Below are 27,333 nucleotides of genomic sequence, written 5' to 3'. Positions count from 1 at the left end.
CTGCGAGGCCCGCACAGGACTCGCTGCCAACTACCAGCTCCTTCTGGCCCTGCTCCTGGGGTTCGCTCAGCACCCCGTGAGCTCTGGGGCTTTAGGAAGAAGTTCCCATGTTCTGTCCGGATTTCTCTAGTTGTCTTCAGCAGGACGGGTGGTGGGCTTACCGCTGCCTCAAATCACAACAAAGCAACAAAACGATGCTCGCCCACCGCCCTCCCTGCTCTTGGAGTGCACGCTGCGCACACGCTGGGGGGTCTGCCGTGCAGAGCAGCGAGGCACCCAGGCGGCGGTGCGGGGGCCAGGGCGGGCCCAGGGCTGCCTCCAGCTTCAGAAGGCGGGTGGCCGCTCCTCCCCCCGAGGGCTCCCCCACCTCTCTGCTCCTCCGCATCCCTCAGGCTCCTCTTGGCTTTCGTTTTAAATTGTTTCTAAAGTTTTATTTATTTTTTAGCAGCTTTATGCAGACGTGATTCATAAGCCAGACGCTCACCCCATTCAAAGTGTACGATTCAGAGGTTTTTAGTGCATTCGCAGAGTTGGGAACCGTCACCACAGTCAATCGTAGAACATTTTCATCACCCCAAAAGGAGACCCCGTCCCTGTGAGCAGTTGCTCTCCACTCCCCCTCCCCCAGCCCCTGGCAGCCGCTGATGTGCCTTCTGTCTGTGGATCTGCCACTCCGGACATTTCATAGAAATGGAGTCAGACACCGTGTGGCCTTTCGTGTCCGGCTTCCTTCACGTAGCATCATGTTGTCAAGCTTCACCTGTGTCGTAGCGTGTGTCATAACTCCATTCCCTTTTATGGCTGAGGACCCACCGCACTTTGCTCATACACACATCGTCGATGGAGGCTGGGTTGTTCCCACCTCTTGGCTGTCGTGAGCAGTGAACACGCGTGTCCAGGTCTCTGAGCACACACGTGTCCAGGTCTCCGTGTGGACGCTATTTTCCTCGCTCTCGGGCAGACACTGAGGAGTGGAATTGCGGGTCAGCTGCCCAATGGTTTCCCACGGGGGCTGTGCCTAGTCCCTTTTGAGGGCCCACAGGCTGCTCTCCGCTGCCCAGAGCCCCAGTCCTCTGTCTGCAGGGGACGCAGCTCCAGGCTGTCCCTCGGCTGGCGTGCTGGTGTCGCAGGAGCCGGGGGCCCTTGGCCGCGGGGTTTGTGGGTGCGTTCAGGATGCTTCCTTCACTGGGGTGTTTCCAGAGTGGCAAGGAAGGTGGTGGAGACCAGCGGGGGTGGAGGCGTGGGGATTGGGTGCCTGTCCCCGGTCTCTGAGGGTAGACCTGGATGGGGTCACAACTCCAGACCTGCTCCCCGGTCCTCCCTGTTCCCCCCCAGTCCACCCAGACTGCCCTCCCCAGGGAGGTTGCTTGGGTGTCCGCCTGTGGGTGGGGCCGGCAAGCACGCGCCTCCTCAGGCCTCAAGGGCGTGGGCGCCGCTGGGCCTTAAAGTCCAGGCTGCAGACCCCCTGACCAGGCTTCCAGAGGGTTGAGGGTGCATGTTCATGGCTCCGGGCTCCGTGCCTCCCATGGGTGTAGGGTGACCGCCGGGAGCACCCCACAGCGACACCCATGTAGCCCGCGCCTCTGGGCCCCCTGCTTGTTTGTGGGGCGGGGTTCCCAGGAGCTGAGGGGGGTGAGAAGCTTGTGGCTGATGGTGAAACCGGCCGTCTCTGTGTGTGAGAGCCAGTGCTGTCTTCTGGCTGCGTGGTGGCCGTTCTGATGTCCCCCCACCTGGGGCCGCCCTCCGTCCTCCACACTGTGGTAGCAGAGGTGACCATGGCCGTGCGGACAGTGATCTGCTCCCCATCAGTGCCATGAATCAGCTCCCAGACGTTTCCACTTGGCCATCTAGTGTGACCAAATCAGACACCAGGGTGCGCCGTATCCCACTGACTCCATGGCCCCTCCCACCCCAGCACACAGCACCAGCAGCCCCCTCACTCAGGCTGCAGACCCTGCAGACCCTGCAGTCCCCCTTGACCCCACTCAGTCCTCGGGGACTCACTCTCCAGGGTCTGGGCCTTCTCCCCACCCCCACTGCTGCCATCTTGGTCCAAGCCAACCACATCTTGGCCAGTTGCCGGTTTCCTGCCTGGCCTCTGCCAGTGGCAGCCTCCTCTGTCCAGTGACCTCCTGCCCCCTCCACTCAGGCTTCACTGAGCCCCTTAATGGTCCCTGACAGATCGAGCATGCTGTTGCCTCAGGGCCTTTGCACGGCTGTGCTCCACTTCCTCACCTCCTTCAGGCCATCACCTCAGACCTGGGGTTCCCCTGGCCGCCATGACAAACTCCTCCTCGGCCCCCTTCCGGCATCCTCTCTGGCCATGCGGAGCAGGGCTAAGTGGTGGCCTGCATGGGCACGTCACTCCAGGGTGGCACCATCCCTCTTTGCTGCCTTTGAGGAAAGAGGAGGTGACGTGCACATGGGACACTCTCCGAGGGAGGCTGAGGCCACCTCGGGCCCTCAGAGCAGAGGACAGGCCTGGGGTGGTAGGTGGGCTTAGGACCCCAGGTGGGCACCCAGCTGCCCCACTTCCGGGTCTGTTCTGACTCTTGTTATTTAAATCTCTTTAAAGCGTCCCAAGACCTAAGGCAGGGAAAATGGTTTAAGAAATGCCCTTTGTCCACTCTTTATCAGAAAATATTTTGTACTGACGAAGGAATACAGGTAACTGCAGAGGAAGGTAATGAAGGACGGGAATGCCTGTGTCCCCACAATGCCGCCCGGCTGCGGCCCGTCCCGCTCCCGGGGCCCTGCCTGCTCACAGCGATGCATTCCGAAAGGCCTGGGCAGTCTGTCGTGTGAGCGACGCTGCTCCGGCCCTGAGAGCTGAGGGGTCTGGCCTGCAGAGCCGGCTGCTCCCAGGCCTGGCATGTGGCCACGTGGGAGGGAGCGGACCCGACGTGACAGCTCCAGGAGGCGGGGACCAGTGTCTCTCACTTACGGCTCCGTCTCAGCTCTTAGGAACATGCCTGGCCCGGCACAGGTGCGCAGCACACACCTGGTGAGGGCATGAGGGAGAGAGAGTGTGTGGAACTGAGTGTGTGAGCGTGTGAGTGTGTAACTGAGCGAGCGAGCAGGCCCTCACTGTCCTCACCTGTGTGTGCTGAGTGTTGCCCACCCCGGGCGCTCGGCTCGCCGCCCTCTTGGGCCACACGTGTGTGTGAAGGGCAAGTCGGCAGCCGGACCCAGATCCTGAGGAGCCCACGTATCACCTCTGGGCATCCCCTGGGGTTAGAAGTAGTCAGAACGGTCAATCACGACTTTAGTGGGAGGAGGGCCCCGGGGGGACAGGGAGTCACTGAGCGCCAGCGGGGGGTACCTGTGTCCCTGCCAAGTCCCAGCTCCTGTGTGATTGGGGTTCTAAGACGTAAGAAAGAAGGAAAACTCAAAACTGGCTTCACTTGGTTGAAGGGCGGGGCCGCAGACCCCAGCCCACATGGGGCTCCTGTGAGGGAGTTCGGGCCTCATGCCCCATCCAGGTACCAGGCCTGCACAGCCTGTGCTGCCAGCATTTTTCAGCTCAAATAGGATTTTTCTAACTTTAGTTTCTCCTAGACTTTGTGTTTCAAGGGAAAAAAAGTCAGCATTCAGATGAGGCATCGTAAATGCTGTTTCTTCCTGTTCCATTCTGTGATTTAAGTCCATGCAAAATGCTTGATCCGGTAGACGAGGCACATTGCTGACCTGGCTTCTCGTGTTGTCTTCCAAGCTGGAGAAGAAGCAGGCCCTCCCGCCATTCCAGCCGCAGATCACCGACGACTACGGCCTGGACAACTTCGACACACAGTTCACCAGCGAGCCCGTGCAGCTGACCCCGGACGACGAGTAAGACCTGCCGGGGGGCCGAGGGTCAGGACGCCGTCCTGCTGCCAGAGGGGCATCTGTCTGCCGTCTGTGGTGGGTTTGGTGGGGGGGAGTCTTACGTGAGGGGCCAACCCAGCAGCTGTGCTCTCTGCCTGTGCGCACAGGGACGTCATAAAGAGGATCGACCAGTCTGAGTTTGAAGGTTTCGAGTACATCAACCCGTTACTGCTCTCCACCGAGGAGTCCGTGTGAGGCCGTCGTCTCTGTCGTGGACACGTCTGTGAATGACCCCTAACTCTATCCTTAACCACAGCGTATGCATGCCAGGCTGGGCGCAAGGCTCCGGGTGCCGCCAGGGAGGGGCGCTTGCCGCCGAGACCGCGGAGGGAGGCGTCCGGGGTGCTTCTCGGAGCAGAACAGTCTCGCGTCTGGGCCCGCGCGGCCGCTCCGTGCTGGAGGAATTCGCTTCTTGTGCCTGCGTCGCGGAGGACCCGCGGTGACCGTGTCCGAGGGAGAAACTGTCCCATGATTTCGAAGGTGCACACTTTCCACAGAAACAGAACTCACCTGCTCCACCAGGAGAGTTAGCCTGTAATGCCCCGAGGAATAAAACGTACCGATGATGTTGAAGCTTCCCTTTGATGCCTTTTTTCCGTGTGGCACCTGCGCAGCGTCGCAGGCACGACCCACACGTGAGGAGGAGGGGCGAGCGGTGTTGTGTGTGCGGAGGCTAGGCTGGGGCCGGGGGACTAAGTGCCTGCAGGGATGCACTGCAACGAAGAATTTTTACAAATTCGCAACATTTTCTAAATCCCGGTAAGTTCCTGTTGTTAATATTTAACAAGTATTTTCATACTGAGCATGTACGTAGCCGCTGTAGTCTAACGCTGAAGCCGGGTCCTGGCCGGTGCACTGGACTGCGATGAGGAAAATTGGATTACCGAGGTTCTCAAACGTGGCTCACCCAGAGCACCAGGAGACCAAAAAAAATTGAAAACTAAATCTGCACAAAATATATTTCTGAAAACACTAAGCAGTGCCTACATGATGTCTTGTGTTATGTATGAGATTTTTGGAAAATATTTTTATCAGGAATAACAATGCTCAGAATTAGAAAATTTAAAAAGCTCTATATATGATGGGCCCGAGCCTTAAAGTTAATAAATCTGGAACAGCCACACACGCCCTGCGTCCTCCCGACACAGCACGGCTCCTACTTCCGAGGGTCCGTGTAGGTGGCACGTGTCACTCGGTCACCCTCCTTCTTAGGTGAAGGGACAGCTTGAAAAACCAAACTGAAGGTTTTCTAGAAAGAGAAGAATCACCTGGGTCTTTTCAGGTCCCTAACACGTTAGAGGTGGCAGGAGCCCAGGCCGAGCGCGGGAGGGGTCCCCAGCGTCCCTCGTGCGTGCGTGGCTACTTTGCCACCACCCCTCTGTGCTCTGTGACGGGCCAGGCTTGCCCCTGCCCCCACCCCGTGTGGTGCTGGTTAGGGGCAGATTATGGGAAGAGGAGTGGAGACGAAGGAGCTGCCGTGGCCAGGCCCGCCTTGCTGTAAGTCGGTGGACAAGCGTGGCCCCCGCTTCCCAGGGCTCACGCTGGGTTTCTCAGGGTTCAGCGCCATGTTGGCGCCCACCAGGCCCCAACGCAGTCCCAGCCCCGCCCTGGGCCGCCCCCCTCCCCCCGCCGAGCTTGGCCCCTGGGTGGCAGAGCAGCTTTTATGTAATGTGGAGACCTATCCCAACCAGCTCCCTGTGGTAATCTGGCAGACTTGCCTCCAAAGACCAGAGTCAGAGCCGCAGAGCAGGGTCCAGGGCCACGCTGGGTCTCAGGCATGTCCCAACCCAGTGGCGACACCCAGTAGCAGAGCCCCGGTCTGAGGGGTGTGCGGTCACTCATGCCTGGTGGGCAGCACGCTGGGGCGAGTTGACATTGCCTGGGGAGGGAGAGACCCCCAGGGCGCCCAGGAAGGGGGAACAGACGGCCTCCGAGAAGCCCCCCTTTCCCCTGACAGGGGTCAGTATTTGCTGCGCTGGGCACAGAGAGAACGCCTCTGTTCAGGCAGCATGGGGCCACAGTTTGTTCACATTTCAGGCATTTCTTTCAGTGTTGCCAAACAGCGTCCTGGCTGCTCGTGTACAAACGTGAATGTGTGGTGTGCTGGTGGCGAGGGGGAGTTTCGTATATCCAGTCACTTGTTTTATCAATTAAAGAAGGTGGAGGATGTGTTGAAGTCGGGTTTGGAAACAGAAACCCCAACATTTGCAAACGGCTCCGGTCACGATCCAGTGTGTGTCCTGTTGACATAGTTCATGGAAACTGCGGACGCCGCGATTGTAAAGCAGTAAATACAGCCGCGTGGTTTTGTACAATGAACGAGCGGAGCCCGTCGCCGGCCGGCTTTCCTTCTGTGGATGAGTCTCACCCTCAACGGCCAAGGTCGTTCGTATTCTTGCACATTAAAGACTTTAATGAAAACGCTTACTGTTGTTATTTTCGTTAAAAGTAGGTGCTTCCAGGAAGCAGAGGGTTTTGCAGGTATTTTTTTTAAATAGACTTATTTGGAGAAGTTTCTGGTTCACAGCAAAACCAAGAGGAGTTCCCATGTGTCCCCCGCACCCCACACGCAGCGCCCCCCAGCTGTCCACACCCCACAGAGGCTGCTTCCATTCTAGCTGGGAACGTGCACTGACACCGTCGTCACCGAGTCCACGTTCCCGTCCTGGTGTTGGCCATTCTCCGGGTCTGGACGAAATGTGTGATGACACGTATCTGCCATTATAGCCCCTACAGACCAGTCCCACTGCCCTACTCGCCCTTCCCCCCCCGGGTCTTTTCACTGCCTCTGTGGTTTTGCCTTTTCTGGCATCTCGTTGCTGGACTCACACAGGACGCAGCCTTTTCCGACTGGTGTCTTGCACCTCGTCATTTGCAGGGAAGGTCCCTCTGTGTCTTTTCAGGGCTTGTGTGAAGCCCTTTTGAAAAGGCAAGCATCACCCTCTGGAAGTTAATCTTGGTTTGCACATCATGCTCCTCCCTCTGCGCCAGGGCCCTGCGGCCCCCATGGCCGTGAGGGAGACTGGGTACGAGGCATGAGTTGGCACCAAAGTCCAGCTCTTCCAGAATCTAGGGCTGACCATTTCCCCCATTTTCCATGCAGACCGGAAGCCTGAGCAAATGTGGCTGGCTCGGGCTGCTTTGGCGGACTGGCCTGCCCGCTGCCGATGGCGCTGGGCCGTTCCCTCCCCTTAAATTCCCTGTTTGGGGAGAAGCTGCTCTGACGCTCACACCCATCAGTGATGAGGTGCCGGGGCAGACTCTGGCCAGACCCGTGACAGTATCTGTGCCCCTGGTTATAACCTGCAGCTGCCTAAGGAACCAGCTCATGTGGGGAATTAAAACACGGCTGTGAAATGTGAGCCAAGCCCGTGTACTTAGGAAAATGCGCTGCCTGAGCCCGTCCACGTGTCTGTAGATGGGGCCCACACAGGTATGAAAACCCGGGTTCTGCTTACCTGCCTGGGACTGGGTCCGTCCACCCAGCGGCTCTGTCAGCCTCCCGACTACAGGAAGTCACTGCTCAGCATAAGCCAGAAAAGAAAAAGGATCCAGTGTTTCGGTCTCAGCAGAGAGAGGGCCACAAGCAGTTCACACTGACACGTCTTTAACATGTAGCTTTTTAATATGTCGAGTAGAGGGGAGGTGGTTCTGGCCGGTGGAGTGAGACCAGGCCCCTGCACCAGCCAGGCCTGAGGGGAAGACGATGCCATGCTGCACAGGCGGGCAGCTCACCACACCACATCGTCTGTGCTTTCTGCCAAGCACTGAGCGAGGTGGCTATCGACGTCCAGCGGGGCCAGCCTGTGAGGGAGAGGAGATGTGGTCACTCACACAGAGGGAAGTGCTGACCACACGGAAGGGCACCCTGGCCAGAGCATCCGTCACGCACCTTCCTGCCCTTCCCAGGTGCTGACGTGCACCAAAGACTGGTGGAGAGAGACCCGTGCCGGCCTCCACGGCTGGTCAGAAACGGGCAGGGGCAGGGAGGGGTCGCACCAACCGGAAACGGCCTTTCCAAATCCTGTTCCTTGGGTCAAAGGTTCCCAGTGCGCCCTGGACACACGCCTGGGGAGCACTCGTCAGGCAGGGGTTCTCAGGTTCCCGCATCTGAGGCCAGGCGGCACCCTGTGTCTGAATAAGCCCCCAGGGGATTCTCGTGCCCACTCAGCGCAAGCCCCTCGTGGGTCCTGGTGAACTGCTAGAGCCTGAAGGCCAGCCCCAAAAGCCCATCTGCCAACCAAGAGAATTGGCAGAAACGGCCGGCCTGACGGTGGCAGTGCAAGGACAGTGGCAGAGGCAGCTTGGCCAGTCTCAAGGTCGAGGGCGGGTCCTTCCTCGGCCCGGCAGGAGCTCTGCCCCGTCAGCTGGACAAATCCATCAGGTGTCTTTGCATCAACAAAAGGCCGGTGCATCCCCTCCTCTCTTAGAACCATCACCCCACTTGCCACCCGAAAAGAGCAGGAAACTGGTGCCCGGGAGGGCAGTTGCCGTCGTCTGAGAGGCAGGAGGCAGCCATGGATGGGAGGTGGGTGTGCAGCCTGGGCCTGAGAAGTCGTTGTCTTGATGTGGGTGACTCAGCCCGTCTGGGGAGAGGGTTTAGTCAACTCAAGCTGCCGTCCCGAATTCCGGAAGCTCTGACGTCTGCGGGGCTGGCCCCTCGTGTCCGGAGGAGTGTGGGGAGGGGTCTGGATGTGTGTCACAGAGCAGGCGCCCCTCATCCCTGACCTCTGCTGACCCTGTCAAGGAGGGAAGGCCGTCCCTGATGTGCCGAGGCCGTGCCTGGTTGGCTCCGGCCATGACTCCCAAAGGCGGCAGAGCTACTGGGGGCTAAGAGGGCAGTTCCAGCCCAGACTCTGGCCAGACCTTGCCAGAAGCCATGTGGCTCACTGCCCCATCCGAGGAACTGTGCCCTGCACACCACAGCTGGGAACTGCACCCCCTCACAAAGTCGCCCATCCAACGGCTGCAAGCCGCGATGCTCCTTGTGTCCCCTGCAATCTGGGGCCCACCAGTCAGTCGGCCTCCCCTCAGCTCCTGGCCTCCTGCTGTGCCAGGGCTGGTCCAGCGCCTCCTGCAGCCCTTCTCATGCCAGATGGGCCCAGCCTCCCTACGTCTCCCTAGGCTCAGCAGCCTGGGGGATGACCCACTCCATGGTGGGACTCGTGTGTCCCCACAGCCTCTGCCCTCAGACCCAGGTGAGTGCTGGGAGCACGACTGACCCTCAGGTTCTGCTCTGCTCCAGCAACCCAAGGCTGCTGCGTCCTGTGGCTCCCATGCCCGTCCAGGTGTCACGGCGGCCGCGGGCCCCACCTGCCCTTACAGAGCAGGACACAGCACACTAGTCTGGCCCCACCAGCTTTCCCCATCGGGGCACCCAGCAGCCGGCAGAGAGGCCACCTCAGGCCCACCCAGGGGCGTATAAAGTGCCATGAGTCCTGTGGGGCCCTCTGGAAACACCCCGTGGGCCACGGCCTCTGAGGTGGTTTGAACACCCTGCCAGCCAGCCCAGATGGCCTCTCCCTACCCTCAGAGACCTCCCAAGACGTGGCCTGTCCTCCAGCCACCTCCAGGACTGTCCTGGTCAACTGGCTAAGTTCACTGGCCAGAATGTAAAAGGCCCTCCCCTGGAACCACAGAGCTGCAGCCCTGAGCCCAGAATGACCTCCTTTCACTCCAAGGCATGGCAGCCAAGGGCTGAGGTCCACGGCCACACCAGGCCAGCCTCTCACCTAACATGACCCCATAGCCAACTCCCAGCTGCTCCCAGGAGCCCGTGCTGCTTCTGGTGGCCTTCGGCTACTGTCTCAGGTCTGCAGACCTTGGGCAGTGCATTGTGAAGTCCCTGGGGCCACTCAGCCCGTCTGAGACTGTCAGGCCTCAGCTTGTGCTCAGAACCAGCCCCTCCATAAGCTTTCTCCAAGGCTTCCAGAAGATTCTAAGATCTGGACCTAGGTCATGTTGTGCAAGGGTGTCTAGGCAGTGTCCCTCCAGTGGGGAGCACCCTCTGGGAATGTGTCAGGCTTCATCTCTGCCAGATCGCACATTGGGTGCTTCTTCAGCTTGCATCATGACAGCCCTGCCTCACAGACGCACTGGCAATCCCACGTGTGGGCGGCTGGCACAGCTGCAAGAGGGGCCTCAGCTGAGATGCTCCAGTGGCTTCTCGAGGCGGACAGGGCAGAGCGGGCTCGGTGCCAAGCAGCTGGAGGGGCCTCGGAGCTGTAAGGTCCCAGCAACTGGCTCAGGATCAGCAGATAAATGGGGACGCTACTTAGGTTCTGGTTTCCTCACGTCAGCTGGCCCGCGGGAGCCAATCTTCCCCACCACCACGTGCCTCACGGGCATCAGAAACTCCCAGGACATCAGAAGACAGCAGCAAGGGGATCTCGAGGGGATGGCGTTTCACACACGCCTCACAGAATCCATATGTACTTTTCCGTCACATCAGAGAATAAAACGGTTCTCTGAGTGAGCCGCAGAGCGCTAAACTTTGAGCAAAACGGTGAGCTAGTCCTCCCGCACATGCTCCCCAAAACCCACACTCAGCCCGAATAGCTCCGGTTGTCACCGGCCTCCTGCGGACCAGCACCGCCCCTCCCGCCCAGCACAGGGCGCTGCACTGTCAAAAAAGCCCTAAGAACCACCAGAAGCAAAGGTTTTTCTAGGGTCAGTCACGGGACAATGTGACAGTTCAGTTACTGTGTCTAGCTGCTAAATGGGACGTGCCCCCCCTGCACCCACCCTGCAACCAGTCTCTTTGCCCCAGGTTCCTGCTGTCTGCGTCTCAGAGCATCCCACATGGATGTGAGCCCCGTTGCCCACGACATGGACGCTCTGTTGTCCCCCAGTCATGGCTGTAGCCTCGGGGGTGTGTCCTGGCCCGAGAACTCTCTCCTTTGTAATCAAATGGAAGAACGTGCTAGAAGCATCCCAGACACGCCAAGACCTGGATCCAACTGCACTGACACCTACTTTGGAGAAGTCAAGGCCCTCTGCCAAGCCTTAATTTAACTGCTTAAAAAGCTCAAAACTGGAATTCTTTTCTCCCTAACGTCCCTGTCTTTGGGAGTCTTTTTATAGACTGTGTAGAAATACGAGCAATCCGAGGTTTTACAAAGGCCCCTAAAAGGGGAGGAGGCTGGGGCGCCCTGACAGCATCAGGAGTCTTAAGGGCTTCTGCCAAGGAAGCGGATTTCCTTCCAGGCCTTCCAACGGTGTCTTCTGCCCCCACATTTCTTTGATGGGTATGAATCAAGAAGACTTCACTATTTTAAAAGCGTTCGCTGCTTCATCAGAATTGGCCAGGGAGGGGCCGGTCCAGTGGCGCAGCAGTTAAGTGTGCACATTCCGCTTCTTGGCGGCCTGGGGTTCGCCAGTTCGGATCCTGGGTGCAGACACGGCACCGCTTGGCAAAAAGCCATGCTGTAGTAGGCGTCCCATATATAAAGCAGAGGAAGATGAGCATGGATGTTGGCTCAGGGCCAGTCTTCCTCAGCAACAAGAGGACAATTGGCAGTAGTTAGCTCAGGGCTAATCTTCCTCAAAAAAAAAAAAGAATTGGCCAGGGAGTCAATATTTGCAGCTTACGACAGCACAGGCGGGAGAGGGGACAGTGGGTGCTGGGTGTGGAAACGCTCTGCACCTTCTCTGCTGCCACCAGGGAGCCAGATGTCTGGCCGTGGGCCACTTACGGCCCCTCTGTCAAGCCCAACGTGTACCTGCTGGGGCTTCACCCACGTACACAGGCCCCACCTGGGGACCGCCACTGCCTCACCCAAACCAGCCCACTCTCGTCTCCGCGCCCCACCCTGAGCCGTGCGGGGCTGCGTGGAGATGGCAGGCAAGTGCTAGCAGGGCGCCACTGGGGCTCACCCCCAACACCAGGCCCTCAGAGGCTTGGTTCCCAGGAAACGCCACAGATTGGAGAAACCTAGATCCTTTAGATGGGGATTTCATCTCTCTGAATAAGCAGCAGCATCTAAGGATCTTCCTGTGCAGCTTCGTGCTGTGTATTCCGGTAACTGGTCTGATGGCTTTTGTTTTTGGCGTCAGCTGCTAATTCTGGAGTCCATTCCCTTCACCCTCCAGGGCTGTTTTTGCTTCTGGAGACCATGGACGTGCCTGTGACTTAGCCACACGGTTTCCCAGACACGAAATCTGGAGCTCACCAAAACCTGATGCCCATTCACTTCACCTGACCAAGCTCCTTCTGCCATCTGGACCCCCGTGACCCCCACGACCCCCACACTTGTGTCCTTGGTGTCTGACACACGGCCCACCAAGCTGGGTGGTTTGGATTCAACTTCTTAGCAAAATTGGATTCCACCCCCCTTACTTCAAAAAAGGTACACGGAGCCGGCCCGCGGCCTGGTGGTTAAGTTTGCCGCACTCTGCTTCCGCGGCCCAGGTTCGTGGATTGGGTTTCCGGGCCCCGGAGACATCTCAGCCCCGGGATGGAGGCACCACCAGGTTCCCGACCTTGATGTCAGGGTGGACTGGGCAGGAGCTGGAGAAGAGGCTGCCTGCCCTCGCCGTGGAGACTGCAGCCTGTCCACTGGGCCCCAGATGGGGACCAGCATGTGGACCCCCAACCTACAGCCCTGTATCCTCTGGCTAATTGGCATGGTCACCGCTTGCTAACTTCGTGCAGGAAACATTACTTTAGACGGCAGAAGCTGAGCTCAGGCATCAAGTCTCAGGCCCTAAAAACGGCTGCGGTTTCCAAACAGGGCTGGGGGCACCGGGCTGTGGCAGCAGAGGGGAGGGAGGCCCAGGGCCGGGCACACTCACCCAGGGTCGAAGTCAGCCTGGCACATAGGGCAGCTGCGCAGGGTCGGCGAGCCCGGTGCGCCCTCCACCGACGGCTGCTCCTCGGCGCTGGGGGTCCCGCGGGGCTCGGGCGCGGGGCATCCTTGCGGGGCCCGGTCGGGGGACCTCGGGCGCCCCCCGGCCGGGCGGAGCACCCGGTAAGAGCGGCCACGGCCTCGCCGCAGGGCCGGCGGGAAGGGCGTCCAGGAAAAGGTCTCAGGTCCGACGGTGAAGACCTCGGAGGGCGTGGTGCGCTCAGGGCTGCGCCCGGGCTCCTGTAAAACCGGGTCATCGGGCGCGGTCATCACGCCCGGGTCGGAGACCCCCAGGTCACCCCGCCCGTCGCGGAGCACGCACCTGGCCGGGGAAAGCAGGCAGCGGCGGCGGCTCGCCGTCCAGGTTCAGATCCTCGCGGGCCGCGCGCAGCAGCTCCGCCCATAGCCGCGCACACTCGTCGCCGCCCCCCTGGAGGGACTCGGGGCGGGCGCTGGGGGGCCTGGGGAGCACGGCGTGGGGGCACTCAGCGGAGGGGGCACTCGGCCTGGGCACTACGCAGCACAGGGAGCAGAGGAGCAGGGTGGGGGCTGGGCGGCACTTTAGAGGGGTACTCGGCGGGGGTGCACTCAGCGATGGGGGCACTCATGGTGGGGGCACTCAGCTGGGTCTCAGAGGGGAAGGGGCTGCAGGAGCCAGGGATGGCGGGTGGGGCGGCACCGAGGCGGGTTCCGGGAATCACGTGGGGGCGTGACACCAGCCACACCTCGGCCAGGGGACACTGGGACCCTCACCCGGCAGCCCCCCTCCTGCTCCCTTCCCCTCCCCTAGCCCGCAACCCCCGGTCTCACTCGCCCCCCGAGGGCGGCCTCCGGCGGCTCAGCCTGAGACGCGGCCTCCGCGCCGCCTCCATCCGCCCTGAGCGCGCGCGTCCGGCGGAAGTGAGAAGCCCGCCCGACCTGACCCCGCCCCCGACCCCCAATGCTCGCCTTGGACGCAGATCCCGCCCCCGGATCCTCGCGCAAGACCCGGACCCCCGACCCCCGACCCCGGGGGGCACCTGCTCCCGCCCGGCTCAAGACCCCTGGACACAGACCCCGCCTCCGCCTTGGACACGGACTGCCTATCCTCGCCCTAGACGTTCACCCCCGCCCTGGAGTCAGAATCCGGACCCCGCCCCGACCCCCACCCCAGCCTGACCCTGACGCCCCCAGACCTGCGCGCTGGACCCCACCTCCTCCAGGGGACCCCCCAGCCCTGCTCCCCAGGCCTTCCTCTCCCCCGTGACGCTATCAGAGAGGAACGTGTCCTGACCTCAACGTTTGGGGAGGCTGAGGCCAGGGTCCTTTCTCCACCACAGAGGTGGGACGAGGTGGGGGAGGCGTGCTGGCCCTGTAGGAGGCATTTCCAGTGAGGAGAGAGTGGGGGAGGCCCTGCCCAGTCCAGCCGGCTGCTGTCGCCTGCAGGCAAGCTGGGTTCTGCAGAGGCCTCCGAAGTCGCACTAGGGGGTCCCTGGCCCCCCTCTCCAAGGCACCCTCTTCAGTTAGAGCCCACGCACCTGGCTGCTAGGCCCGCCTGGGCTCAGCCACCTCTGGCTGCTTGGAGCAGCTCTGAGCCTCAGTTTCCAGCTCTGTGGACAGGGCTGTCCTTCCCAGGAGGAGACTGTTTACTTACAAACAGAGGAGCTTGGTTTTCTCAATTAAGACAAAAAGTGAGGTGACAAAGTCCAGGTGGCAAGCCAGGGCAGGGGTCCTGGCCCCAGGGCCTGGTGTGGACAGCCTGTGAGGGGCCTCACTGATACCCTGGGCCCCAGCTGCTCTCACCGAGTGACCGTGGGATCCACCACTTGGTGGCAGCAGACGCCCAGGCACCCTCGGCCGCTGCTGACGCTCTGCCAGTCCTGACTGGGCTTGCACCAGCGCCCTGTGGGCCCCAAGGTGTGTCCCTGGGGCGACCCCCGCCCTTACCAGGGCTGGGGTGTACAGGGGGCTGAGGGCAGGCAGCTCATCTCCAGGGACCACAGGCAGCTGTCACTCGGGGTGCTGGGTCTCCTTGGCTCTCCCCGCCCCAGCAGCTTTGGGGCTCTGTTCTGCACCCACCTCCACCGGGGCTCCCACGGTGCTGTTCCAGCCTCCTCACCTCGGCTCCTCTTCACACCGCAACCCTCCTCCCAGCCCCTCGTGCTGGCCTCCTTCTTGTAGCACACTCCAGTGCCAGGGCCCCCCGCCCCTGAGGCAAGGCCAACCAAGTGACTAGCCGTCCTCCTGTAGCACTGAGGTCGTCCTTCATCCAGCTGCCAGCGCAGACCTCCAGAGCCGGCGCAGGCTCATTCACCAAACCTTCCCTGAGACCCGACCTGTGCCGGGGACCGTTCTAGATGCTGCAGATGGAGTCCTCACCCCCAGGGCCTGCCAACTGCTGGAAAACAGATCCCACTTGTATAAACAAACAGAGCTGCTGTAGCGAAGGGGTCTCGGGCCCCTGGAGGCAGTGAGCTGTGGCTGGGCCTGCTCCCAGGTGAGAGAACGCCAGACTGGGGCTGCCGGGTCTGGCACGTTGCAAATGCCAGCTGACCGAGGGCTCCCAAACAGCTTGTGTCTGGGGTTCCTAGACGCAGTCCGGGCTGGTCCTGGCATCAGCCTCTGCCGCTTCAGAGCCTTTCCTGGAAGTGTCACCACACTTCTGCAAGCCAGCCATGGGGACTTCCAGGAGGAATGGCGCCAGGCCTCCCCAAGGCAGTGGAAGGCCCCGCCAGGCCTCAGATAGCCAGTGTGTGCCCAGCGCTCGGGCTGTGCTGGGAAGCTACGTGGGGACATCTGTGTGAGCAGCTGCTGCTGTGGATCAGGGCCCCAGGGAACCGAGCATGAGGTCTTCAGCGTCCCAGGCACTCCCGGCCCCTTCCCTCCCCTTCCTCCTCAGATCTCACATGGTCCGGCTCCCTGACCCAAGAAAGGCAGAGCAAGGCAGGAGAGGGGAGGGGTCTCAGATGGACCCAAGACTACCGAGATGGCCTGAGGGCAGGTGCCCTGAGGAGGTGCAGGTCCCAGGGGGCTGTCAGGGCTGGGCTCAGACTGGCTCAAGCCTATGGCACAGAAGGTGGGGGGCCCCCACTCTCCTTTGGCCTAAGCCACCCCAAAGAGCCTCATTTACCCTTGGTTTCCAGGGGAGGGGAACCGGACCCCTGGCCGGGCCTGCGCCAACTGGTGGAACAGAGGCCCTTGGGGCCGGGCAGTCTCGGGATGGCGGAGCCAGAGCAACATGAAAAAGTTGTCCTCTGGGGGGCTCCTCCTCTCTGGTTTCATCCGGCTGCTGGGGATTAACTCCCCTCCATCCCCACCAGGGCCTACAGCCTGGGACACTGCCCTGGAGGACGGAGCTGGGGTGACCCCTGCACCAGGCATGCAGCAGGTGCAGCGCTGGTCAGGAAGCCGCCCCGCGCCGCCGGTCCCCATTCCACTGCTGCCCCAACAGCTGCCCACTGCGGCCCAGCCTGCAGGGGTGTCAGGAGTGGAAGGGGAGCACCGTGCACCCCGCCAGGCCCACCTTGTCCTGGCTGTCCCAGCGTTATCAGCAAGATGGTGGCAGGGGTGGGGCTGGAGGAAGTTTAAAAGTTGAACTTGATTAAAAGACGCTTTTTCTGTGCCGTCTGCTGCAGTGACGGGCAATGAGCTTCAGTGGAAAATAATTTCTGATTGGGACTGACTGGCACTGTGAAAACAAGTTCTTTATGAGCCAAAATTCATGTTTACAAAGACTATTCCAGTGTTTTGTAGGAGGCACCCCTCGGGCGAAGCAGAAATTGCTCAAATGGGCAGGAGTGGCAGAGCCACACTCTGCAGCCACAGGTGTGGCCTGGCTGCCGGGCCGCCTCGTTCTGTGCTCTCTGTTGCTTCGTTCACTGTTGACACGTTTGTGGGTGATGAACCAGACTCCCCCTCCTCTCCAAGGCACCCATTCCAGAATCAGGGTGTCGTTGGCAGCTAGCAGGTCGGGGCCCGTCCCTCCCTAGCACCTTCTACCACCAAGGAGCAGGTGTCCCGGCTCCTGGAGTCCTCAGAGCAGGCGGCAATGGGCTCCTCACTCCACAGGGGGTGAGGTTTGCCTCTGACCAGCGTAGATGCCCCCAAGAGCCCCGCTGGGACTCCTGGTCATCCTCTGCTCCGAGGCAGGGCCTGGGCCAGGCAAAACCTGTCAGCCGGACCCGGGCCCAGAGCTGACTGGGGTGGCCTGAGCCCCACTTGGCTTCCTCACCCCTCCTTTGATTTCCGGGGGGCCAGTTCTGCCGTCGGGCCACCTGCAAATGGGGTCAAGATGGCACAGGCAGTCTGACAGGGTCAGGGCCGGCAGGCACAGCCAGGCCCAGAAAGTGGCACGGCTGTCCAGATGCCAAGGGAAGCTGGCGACAGGCAGGGCTCCTGTGGCACGGGCGGCTGCATCCCTCGCCATGTGGCAGAGCTGCATGGCACCCACTTGGTACACTGCCGGTGCACTGCCAGTGCCTGCTCCCCAGGCGAGAATGGCCTTGAGAGCTGGGCCTCCTGATGCAGCGGGCTGTACTGGGCCACACCTGCCGGCCGGTGTATTCCAAGCAGGCAAGCCTGCCCGGAGCCAGGCAGGCGCATTTGTGGGCGTGCAAGCGCCAGGCAGACAGGCTGGATTGAAACAGTTGCCCGGGAAACGTCGCGGGATCCGACGGGCGGCAGAGCAGGCGTGTGGGGCCCACTCACCGGTGCGGGAGCAGGGCCTCTCCTCACGGCCGCAGAGTGGGTGGGTGTCCGTGGCTGGAACATAGCAGTCATCAGGCCAGAGCTAAGGGCCAGCACAGCCTCCAGCCCCCACCTCAAGCACCTGAAAGCTGAGGGGCAGCTGGGGGGCTGGTGCCGGGAAGACAGCAGTGCCATTTGTAAGCCCAGCCACTCTCTCCCGATGTTTCTAGTGAACCTTGTCACTTCCACGAGGTCCCCACCTCTCCCGCCCCTGACTTCCTCCTCTGCCCTCTGCTCGGCCGCACTGACCCTTCCTCTGTCCCCATCTCCAGCTCAGGCTTCTGCCCTTGCCATCCCCCTGCCCCCCACAAGTGGCATGTCCTGCTGTCCCTCTGGCTCTGCTCTGGCGCCCGCTCCCAGAGAGGCCTTCCTGACCGCTGCTGGGTTTTCCCGCCCCACAAGCAGGAGCTGCAGAGCTGGGGTGCTGTCTGCCTTCCCAGGAGGGCAAGCTGTGCGCTCTGCCCCACAGCGACCCCAGAGCCTCAGGTGTGCCCGGCCCAGGGGGGCCAGTCCACTAACCCTGAGGGAAGCGGAGAGGGGGCCATCCAGACCCCTCCTAGGGGAGTGTAAGTCAAGCAGAGACCAAGCTTTGCAGATACTGGGGGTCAAACAGTGTCCCCCGAAAATTCATGTCCACTGGGAACCTGTAAAGGAGACCTTCCTTGGAAATAGGATTTTTGCAGATGGAATCAGATTAAGGTGAGGCCACACTGGTCAGGGTGGGCCATAAGTCCAGTATGACTTGTGTCCTTGCCAGAAGAGGAGAGTTTGGACAGAGCCACACAGAGAAGAAGCCGCATGACAGTAAAGGCACATCCAGGCAGAGGCGGAGGGATGTGGCCCCAGCCCAGGGACGCCTGGAGCCCCCAGAAGCTGGCAGAGGTGGGAAGGACCCTCGCTAGAGCCTCCGGAGGGAGCGCAGCCCTGCCCACAGCTTGATTTCAGACTTCGGCCCTCCAGAACGGGGATAGGTGGATCTCCTTGTTTTAAGGCCCAGTCTGTGGCCATTTGTGCAGCAGCCACAGGACGCTGACAGAGGGGCTCTTGCACCTCGTGCAGCTTGAAAACACGGAGCAGGGTCTGGTTGGGGGCAGCAGGGCATCCTGAATCCACTTCTCTAGCCCCTGGGTCCTGGCAACCATACCGCCAAAGCGGAGGAGGCCACCGCCACCGTTGGCTGAGAGCGTGGCCTGGAGTAGGCAGCTCAGCTACAGACCCACGTGTTTCCTGGAAGGGCTCCGAATGGGCAGCACGGGGCGGCACTTCCTGGAGAGCCCTGCAGGTGCAGAGGGCAAGCTGGAGCATCTGCGGACCTCAGAGGGAGGCCGGGCTCCTTGGCTCCCACGGGAGAGGCTCGGCCCACTCGCTGCCTCCTGTGGCAGATCTGCTGGTGGGTCCTCGACTTCCTGAGATGCCCGCAGGTTCCTGCCACTTCTAGGCCCAACCCCATCACCACCGAGAACCCCAGCTGCTTGTCACCCCTATTTCTGTGTGAGCGATTCCTGACCTTGTGCTGTGAGGGACGTCCGATATGGAAGGCTCTCCTCTCCCTCCCTGGGGGCCTCCGCATGCAGGGGCCGTTGAGCTGGCCTGGCGGGAGCTTGGTGTGGCCCACAGCATGGGCAAGTCCAGGAGAGGAGCCGCTGGGCCTCAGCCAGGGCCACCCCCTGCTCCCCTCACCCCCTCACTCCTCCCTCTCCTCCTCTCCCCTCCCCTCCTCACCCCTCCCCCTCCTCCTCCTTCTTACTCCTCATCCTCCTTACTCTTCCCTCTCCTTCTCTCCCCTCCCCTCCTCACTCCTCCCCCTCCTCCCTCTCTCCTCCCCTTCCTCCTCCTCCTTTCTCTCACCCCTCTACCCCTCCTCTATTCAGAGGACACAGAGCCTTCAGCCCTGCCCCGCAGACACAGAGGCCAGGTCAGAGGTCAGCAGACGGCTATTTGACCTCCTTGGTAATAATGGGCAGGGGTCTGTTGGGGCAGGGATGGTGGGTACAGGCAGGGAGAGCTGCCTCCTCCCTACCACCACCACTTCCACCCCCAGGGGCCAGGCACCTAGAGTTATTTCACCTGCCTCTGAGTCTTACTGGGACCCGGGCCTTTGGCCGACCAGAGGGCCCAGTGACAACCAGGGGTCACGGGCTCATCAGCTTATGACACAACAAGGGACACCAGTCCCCTGCGCAGGGTCAGTGTCTCCCTTTTCCATTTGCCAGGTTTGAGGCAGGCAGCTAGACGGAGCATAACTGTCCATTGTCTGGTCCAGGGGTCAAGAAGGAGCCAGGCCAGCTCTCTGACTCGAGACACCTTGGCCTCACCATCAAGGTAGCAAGAGCCCCAGGGACCCCCCAGGCACCACCCACTTCCACTGCCCTGGGGCCTGGGCCTTTGAGGTATACGCTGAGCGCTCCTGCCTCTGCTGCCACATGACCCTCCATGGCCTGCACCCCCTACCCCGCCACCACTTAGCCAAAGCACAGTCCAGGGTTCCCAGGGCCTCCTCTGAGGCCTGTGGAGGCTCTCTGTCCAGTGGGAACAGTGGCCTGCCACCCTGCAGAATCTCTTCTCTGAACTGGTCTTTGGCCTGCCTGCAGCCTAGGGTGGGGCCAAGATATGGCTGGAATCAGGACAGGCTGGGGGCGGACGTCCACGCAGCCAGCTGCTCCAAGCCCCCTCGGGCCACCCGTCTGCTGGTCTCGCCTCCTCCCTGTCGGGCCTCCAGCCCCTCAGCCCCTCTGCAGGCCTGGCGCTGGGATGCTGGCAGGAGGGAGGGAGGGAGCAGGCCTTTAGTCCCAGAGGCACCTTCAGCCCAGCTGGCCGCTCCAGAGGAGAAGGGTTGGGGAGGAGGAGTGTGCAGGAAGTTGGAAAACCCCCCTGGGCCGGGGGAAGCTGGGGATGGAAACTGGAGGGAGGGGCCCCAGAGTTGGGGACACGTGACTGGTTTGTGGTCATTCTCGGAAGCACAGCCCACCACAGGCAGCGGGCACCTCCCTGGGCTGCGGCTGCTCACCTGCCAGGAGGGCCGTGCCCTGCCCAGGAGGGCCCCCCGAGCTGGTCCTGCCATGGTGGCCCAGGGGCGCTGGGAAGGCCCAGCCGCACCTCTGCCCCGATGCCGCCTGCTTCCTCTCCCACAGGGTACGCGGGGCTCTCCTCGGCCAAACTCTCCTAACACACGCCTGGCAGGCTCACCACTGGCCACCCTGCCTGAGCTGCGCCTGCCTGGCCGCCACGGCACGTGCGGGTCACCTTCCCTGGGGCCCGCTCCACCCTGCACAGTCACTCTCGGGTAAGCCTGGTGCTCACCGTCCACCCCTTCAGGCAGGGGAGGGCAGGCAGCTGATGTCTGAGCACCCCCTGGACCCCCAGCTCTGGACCTGGCCGGTGCCCCCAAGGCCCTTCTTGGAGTGGAGCTGGGGGTCAGTCCCTGAGTTCTCAGAAAGGCACCGGCACACAAGGCACAAGGTCTGCATCAGGGTCTGCGCAGGTGGGAGGGGGCTGGGCTGGGCTGACTGCTGGCCTGTCCTCTCTGAGCTGCTTCCCACTCGCCCTGCCCTGTGGGCAGCCCCAGCGCTGGGCTGGGCCTCAGGTCTCGCCCTCACTTCCCAGGCTTGGCCTGTTCACCCGCCTCCAGCCCTGCGATGGATGTGCTGTTGCTCCCCTCCTTTACCGGTGGGACCGATGAGACCCAAGGCTGTCTGACCCCTTGTCCTAGGCCACATGACGGTGAGTGCCGGGCTGAGACTCAAACCCGGGCCTCCCATGCTGCTGCCCAGGCAGGTGGCCTTGCTGACTTGTTGGCACCGAGTGGCCTCAAGGGGGTGGTCAGAGTCAGGGAGGGAAGGAAGGGCTGGACGCTCTGAGCACAGGAGGAGGCTTCTCTGGCCCAAGGCTCAGTAGATGGTGAGGCCAACTCCTCCCATCCCGGGTTCCCACGTGCCCCCACAGGCTGCCCCCAAGCTGTGGAGGGCCTCCCACCAGCCCTTGGAGACCCTTAGGAAAATGACGTCCCACCCTGACTCTGTGCCCATGCCCAGCCGGCCTCTCCTCATCTCCCACGGTCAGCCAGCCGAGGCTCACATCCAGAGACCCTGGCTGCCCATGGTCCACTGACTTGCAGGCACGTCTCTGCAGTGTCCCCAGGCCAAGATGGTGCTGAAAGGAGTCGAGCTAACCGAGGCCATGCTGAGTCCCCTGGGCCGCCTCCTCTGTGGGAGCTGCCCACTGGGATGTGCCACGCAATGGTCACTTCCCCCGGATAACTGCTGCTCACCCTCATGTGATGAGAACGTCTGGCCGTGGGGTGGCCATCGAGATCCAGCTCTGCCCAGGGCTTCAGGCCTTTGACCTATGGGGACAAAGAGGGGCCCCAGATGCCTGTCACAGCCCCAGTGGCTTTCTCTGATGCCTGGTGGCCGCCCACCCTGCCCAGGAGTTGGTGGGAGCACTGCAGGGTGACACCTGGGGTGGATTCCAGCTGCCCTCGTCCCTACTGCCCAGCACTTTTGGAAACAGTGGGCGATGGACCCGTGCTAAAGTGGCCTATGACGCCCGGCAGCCTGGGGTCTTGTGACATGGATGCTGAGCCGCACGGGCCCCTGCCGGCCTTCCCCTGGCTGTCACCTGCAGCACAGCCTCTGTCTGCTGGGCCTTTGTCCCCGAGCTCCACCCTGACCCAGCCTCCTCTAACTTACCCTCAGCCGCCCAGCCTTTGTCCATCAGCCTGCCCCTCCTACCCGGTCATTTGAAATTTATAGTCGCCACCCACGGAAAGGTAAAAGGAGGTAGGTGAGATTCATTGGACTACATATTTCATTTTAACCCAACATCTCTAAAATGTTATGCTTCAACATGGCACCTGTATGTAATGTGTAACACGTACCAGCATGTTCTCACACATTCTCTTGTTCACACTAGGTCTCTGGAACCCAGTATGTGCTTTGCGCGTTGAGCATGGCTTTGCTGGCCTCATTTCAAGTGCTCAGGAGCCACACCTCGTGGGGAGTGGCCACGAACGGGGACCAGGGGCCCAGAAGCCTGAGGAGCCTCCCGCCACGTGCCCGAGGCACAGGATGTTGTCTGGGCACTTGCTGCCGCACAGAGGCTGCAGGCTCCAAGGGGGCTCTCCTGACTGTCCCCCAAATGTCACATCAACGTTTGGGGGACACTGGGAAGGGCGCCAGGAGCGCCCCCGGCCTGCCACCCTGCCACCTTCTGCACTTTACCTGCTGGTGGGCCTGGGCCCTGAACCTGAGACGTGCCCTCCTGCCAGGAAGAGGGGCACTCCGCTGCCTCAGTTTCTCCGTTTCTTTTCAGCCGCTGATGCCCAGCAGCGGGGACAGTGCCCTGGCTGTTGTGGTAGTTTGGGCTACTGTAACAGAACGCCACAGGCCGGGCAATTTACAAATAACAGAAACTTACTTCTCACAGTTCTGGGGGCTGGAAGTCCGAGATCAGGGCGCCAGCAGGGTTTGGATCTGGGGAGAGCCCTCTGTCAGGTGTAGACGGCAGACTTCTCACTGCGTCCTCTCACCCGGTGGAGGGGGTGAGGGGCTCTCTGGGGTCCCTTTCATAAGTGCACCAATGCCTTTCCTGATGGCTCCGCCCACACGGCCTAATCACCTCCCAAAGGCCCCACCTCCCTAACTGGGGTTTCAGCTTCAACGTACGAATCTGGGGACACAAACATCCAGGCTGCAGCACCGGCATGGTGGGCGCCCCCAATCTGGGGTGCTTTTATCACGTGTACCATCTTGGGGTGAGGCGGAGGCGGACAGAGCCTTCCGCTTGCCCAGGGCCCCTGTCCTTTCACTTCCCAGACCCCACTCGCCGGCCTGTCCTGAAAGGTGGGCGATGGGTGATTCTCCTCTCCAGAAGGAAAGTGCGAAGGAGGATAAAGCTCCGGGGGTCTCCTGTCCTCCCCGGGCCCTGCAGCCCCCACACTGCAGGGACTCCTCACTCTGTCCAGACCCTTTGCCAAGCCCGTGAGAAGGGTCACAGATTCAAAAGCTGTGACAGAGGGGCCAGCCCGATGGCACAATGGTTAAGTGCACGTGTTCCACTTCAGCGGCCCAGGGTTCGATGGTTCAGATCCCGGGTACAGACATGGCACCACTTGGCAAGCCGTGCTGTGGTAGGCGTCCCACATATAAAGTAGAGGAAGATGGGCACGGATGTTAGCTCAGGGCTAATCTTCCTCAAAAAAATAAAATAAAAAGGCTGCGACAGAGACACTGCCTGTCCTGGCTGGGTTGTAATTCTCGTCAAGCAAGTTCAAAATGAAACAATCTGACTTTCTTTTTCTTTCTTTCTTTTTTTTTTTTGAGGAAGATCAGCCCTGAGCTAACATCTGCTGCCAATCCTCCTCTTTTTGCTGAGGAAGACTGGCCCTGAGCTAACATCTGTGCCCATCTTCCTCTACTTTATATATGGGATGCCTACCACAGCATGGCTTTTGCCAAGCAGTGCCATGTCCGTACCTGGGATCCAAACTGGCGAGCCCCGGGCTGCTGAGCAGCGGAACATGCACACTTACCCGCTGCACCACCGGGCCGGCCCAGTCTGACTTTCGTGAAAGAGCAGTGGCAGAGTGCAGATGCCAGAAGTGGGAGAGGGTCCGACAAACAGTGGGACCCTGCGATGCCCCCCTCCCCTAGCACCAGCGCCCACTCAGCCAGCTCCGGCCCCCCAGGGGAGGCAGTCAAGGAGAATGACCAGGCTGGAGGGTGTGTTTTTCCCTGTGGAAATGCACGTTTGTGGAAAATAGCTTATTTGACAACGTAGGTTTACTACCTCTGGACAGAGGAGCGTTGGTGTGGAGTGGGTGTGGTTCTTTCCCTGGCTTGAGGGAGCCAGGCCCCTGGTTCAGGGGCTGCTGGCAGGGCTGGGTCCTGGTGTGGGATGCAGGCAGACCCCATGGGGCATGGCAACCCAGGGTGACCTGTCCCCATGCGGGGTGGTGCCAAAGACCTCTCCCCTTGGTCCTTTGGAGTGGGGCCCTCTGCAGGGTCCTCTCAGCCTTCTCAGGTGTGGGCTGGTGGACACTGGAGCTGGAGAAGCCGGACGGTGCCTAAAACTGCTTTCCTCTTTTTGAGGTGAGAAAATGGAGCCTGAGGCCAGAGGCTGGGGGCTGGGGGCGGGGGGGAGTGGGGAGGAGAGAGCTCGACGCTCCTGATGCCCGCTGGAGCTTTTCCTAGAGCGGATGAGGGCACCCTGGCAGGGGTGCTGCCCAGCGAGTGCTTGGTGGTCATTCCTGTGGGCCAACCTCCGTTTGGGGACAGCCCTGGCCTGGCTGCAGGCCTGCCCTCCCCTGCCGCGGCTGGGACCTCATCCCTGCTCCCACCTCGTGGGTTTTTCCATCCTTGTATTGGAGCCTCAGAGCTGCAGGCAGGCTGTTCTCACAACCAAGTGTTGTGTGTGTGTGTGTTCATGTGTGCGTGTGTGTTCGTGTGTGTATGGGTGTTTGTGTTTGTGTGTGCACATGTGTGTGCATGTCTTGTATTCTCTGCCCCAGAGCTGGACCCCAAGGCTCTTCCTGACCAGAGTGGCTCCTGAGGGGAAACCGAGGCTGGAGGAGCTGGGCACATGCCCAGCGTGTGTCTTCCAGCCATTTGGCCTCAAAGCTCTGGTTCCTGAGGTCCTGGGGCCAGGCCTCTGGGGGTTCGGGGCCTCGGCGACCCAAGACCAGGGCGCTGTGGCCCCAGGCCGAGCGGTCCTTCCCTACAGCTGCCTCCCTGGAGCGTCGGTCCTCGGTCCATCTCCCGCCCTCCTCTCCTCCTCTCAACTTTGCCCCCCTCCCCCTTCCTGGCAAGCAGATCGCAATCCAAACTTGTTGTTAACTTCTCCCCTGCAGTTGTCCGCCAGCCCTTCCAAGTTAAATATTACTCATGGAGATGAGAGCCCGCCGGGCAGCGCTGGGCCTGGAGGTGGAATGGTCTGTGGAAGGTGCTGGGCAGAGGCCAATGCCAGGCCTGCGGCCACAGGATCCCTCCCTGAGGCGTCTGTGGGGCCGCCGGGTTGGGGCGAGGGTGGCAGGCCAGGCAGCCTGCGCCCCACGCCCGTGTCCTGCCAGCCTCTCACCCACCCTTTGAAATTGGCTGTTTCCTTAACCTCCCTGCACTGTGGCCAGAGTGGGCTGGACAGTGGGCAGCGGGTCCCTGGGCAGGGCAGAGAGGAGCTGCTCAGGGACTTCAGGGGGGCTTGGGCTGGGCTGCACAGGCTCTCCTCTCACCGGTCACGCCAGCCCAGTGCCAGGCTGGGGGCGGGACTGGGAACAAAATGTTTAGGAAAATGGCCTCATCTGTTTCAAATTGATGCCTCTCCTCTCGCCCTCAGTTTTCCCAGCAGCGAAGTGGAGGCACCGCGTGCTGTGTGCTACACGTTCCTCTGCCTCTTGGGGAAGCCTGCCTCCACCCCACAGGGCGGCTGCTCCACTCCAGACTGTCAGGGATGGGCTGTGGCCTTGGGGGCCTCCCAGGCTCAGAGCAATGCCCCCCTCAAGCCCTCATCCCTTGGGAGGAGCGAAGCTGGGATGGACAACAGGCTCCATGTCATCTGCCCACACCCCACTCACACTCTTCCTCTCACTGCCCTGCCCTCCACCCCTTGGTGGACCATGCTGGGACCAGGCGCACTTCTGCCTCAGGGCCTTTGCACCTGCTCTTCCTCTGCCCAGAATGCTCACCCCTTTCCCATCTCAGGGCTCTGCTGAAATGGACCTGATGAGGAGCCCCCCTTGACTCGGCACCCCACTGGCCTCGCCCTGGTCTATTCTTCTTAAGAGCATGTACCCCTGTCTAATACAGAACATATAAAATTTAATTTCTCATCATTTCCCGTGAAACCACTTGAGAACAGGAACTCATTTCTGCTCCTTTCTGTGCTATCACAGGTAGGCCCTCAATAAACTTGGTGGAAGAAATCAATTCTACATTCACACCTGGCATGGGGTCTCCCCCATGGGCACTCACTGCCCCTCAGGGCCCAAGCCCCCTGGCCCACACCTGGATCCATCCTGGCCTGGGCAGGACATGTCTGGCTGGCCAGAGCTCAGACCAGGGGCCTCCCGTGGGGTCCAAAGGGTCCAGAGGAAAGGGCAGGGGCAGTGGCAGTCCCAGAACCCTGAGCCATTACATAGAAACCCCGAGGGAGAAGGGCAGGACAGAGGCGCACTGAGTCTGGGCACAGCTGCCTGCGGGTCACGGCGGAGTGCCACCACCCTACTCCTTCCAGGACTGTGAGCCATTCATCCTCAAATCCCACACTCTCAGTGTGAAGCCTGCCCTCCTGCCCCTCACTGACCGACAGCACCCGGGCCCCTGTGTCCACCCTCCTGCCTTCTGTCCAGAGGGAGCTGGTCGGAGTAGGTGCCTAATTGGACAGGTCACGTCCACCACCCTGCCAGAGCTACCCCCACTCCAGGGAGCAGAGCCGCCTGCTCTGGGAGGGTGGCACCCACACGCAGAGCCTCTGTGCCTCCCTACAGCCATGGGCCCTCTCTCAGGGCCTCCTCCAGACACCGAGCGCCCAGGACACAGCCTCAGGACAGGGAGGCTCCTGGGGATGGGGCTGCGGGAAAGGCCCACCTGCGCCGGCCCGGCCACATTCTCTGCACACCTTTTCGTGAACGGATCTGTGTGGGGTTCTGGAGACGGGGCCGCCCACCTGCCTGCCTCGTGCCCAGACCTGCGGGGGAGCCTGCCCGTGTCAGACGGAGGCGAGCTGGGACTTCGGGCAGGAATGCGAGCATGGAAAACACCTTCCTTCAGTGTTGTGTCCGCAGCAGAAACACCAGCTAAGGATATATTGATAGGTGTCTTCTGTGCGCTTTTGGATGCTGGCAGGATGGAGTGTGGCCCTGACCCTCCGCCCGGCCTACACCAGGGGCTCCAGCCCCCCAGAGAGC

At 61.3% G+C, this 27,333-nt stretch overlaps 2 protein-coding genes across 5 annotated transcripts in view; one reads left to right on the top strand and one right to left on the bottom strand.

Moving 5' to 3' along the window:
• The window catches only part of PRKCZ (protein kinase C zeta), a 117,883-nt gene extending 112,251 nt beyond the window's left edge, over window positions 1–5,632 (top strand). For both annotated transcript variants that reach the window (XM_046661507.1, XM_046661506.1), the window contains 2 exons: window positions 3,713–3,828; window positions 3,972–5,632. In XM_046661507.1, coding sequence (XP_046517463.1) covers window positions 3,713–3,828; window positions 3,972–4,059 — 204 coding nt within the window. In that variant the 3' untranslated portion in view covers window positions 4,060–5,632. The remainder of the gene's footprint in view (window positions 1–3,712; window positions 3,829–3,971) is intronic.
• A 1,838-nt stretch (window positions 5,633–7,470) lies between these two features.
• On the bottom strand, window positions 7,471–13,654 carry FAAP20 (FA core complex associated protein 20). Of its 3 annotated transcripts, none has more exons than XM_046661509.1 (4): window positions 13,527–13,645; window positions 13,033–13,171; window positions 12,658–12,950; window positions 7,471–7,668 (listed from the first exon to the last, which is right to left on the bottom strand). In XM_046661509.1, exons 1-4 carry the CDS (start codon window positions 13,580–13,582, stop codon window positions 7,596–7,598), a joined length of 561 nt encoding a protein of 186 aa, XP_046517465.1. In that variant the 5' UTR covers window positions 13,583–13,645; the 3' UTR covers window positions 7,471–7,595. The 3 variants fall into 3 exon arrangements, with proteins under 3 accessions (XP_046517465.1, XP_046517464.1, XP_046517466.1); XM_046661508.1 differs by having other exon boundaries at window positions 13,521–13,623; XM_046661510.1 differs by lacking the exon at window positions 13,033–13,171 and having other exon boundaries at window positions 13,527–13,654.
• Window positions 13,655–27,333: the final 13,679 nt, after the last annotated feature.

Source organism: Equus quagga, chromosome 5 (genome assembly GCF_021613505.1).
Source record: "Equus quagga isolate Etosha38 chromosome 5, UCLA_HA_Equagga_1.0, whole genome shotgun sequence".
NCBI classification, from domain to species: Eukaryota; Metazoa; Chordata; class Mammalia; order Perissodactyla; family Equidae; genus Equus; species Equus quagga.
This window is presented reverse-complemented; position numbering and strand designations above follow the sequence as displayed.

Bases quoted from the DNA above. Each gene is read 5' to 3' on its own strand.
- FAAP20 (XM_046661508.1), bottom strand. From the start codon at position 13,582: ATGGAGGCGGCGCGGAGGCCGCGTCTCAGGCTGAGCCGCCGGAGGCCG. The intron at 12,951-13,032 runs GTGCGTGCTCCG...CCGGTTTTACAG, and splicing joins TGCCTGCTTTCCCCGGCCAG to GAGCCCGGGCGCAGCCCTGA. The intron at 7,669-12,657 runs GTGAGTGTGCCC...TCTCCCTCACAG, and splicing joins CAGGCTGACTTCGACCCTGG to GCTGGCCCCGCTGGACGTCG.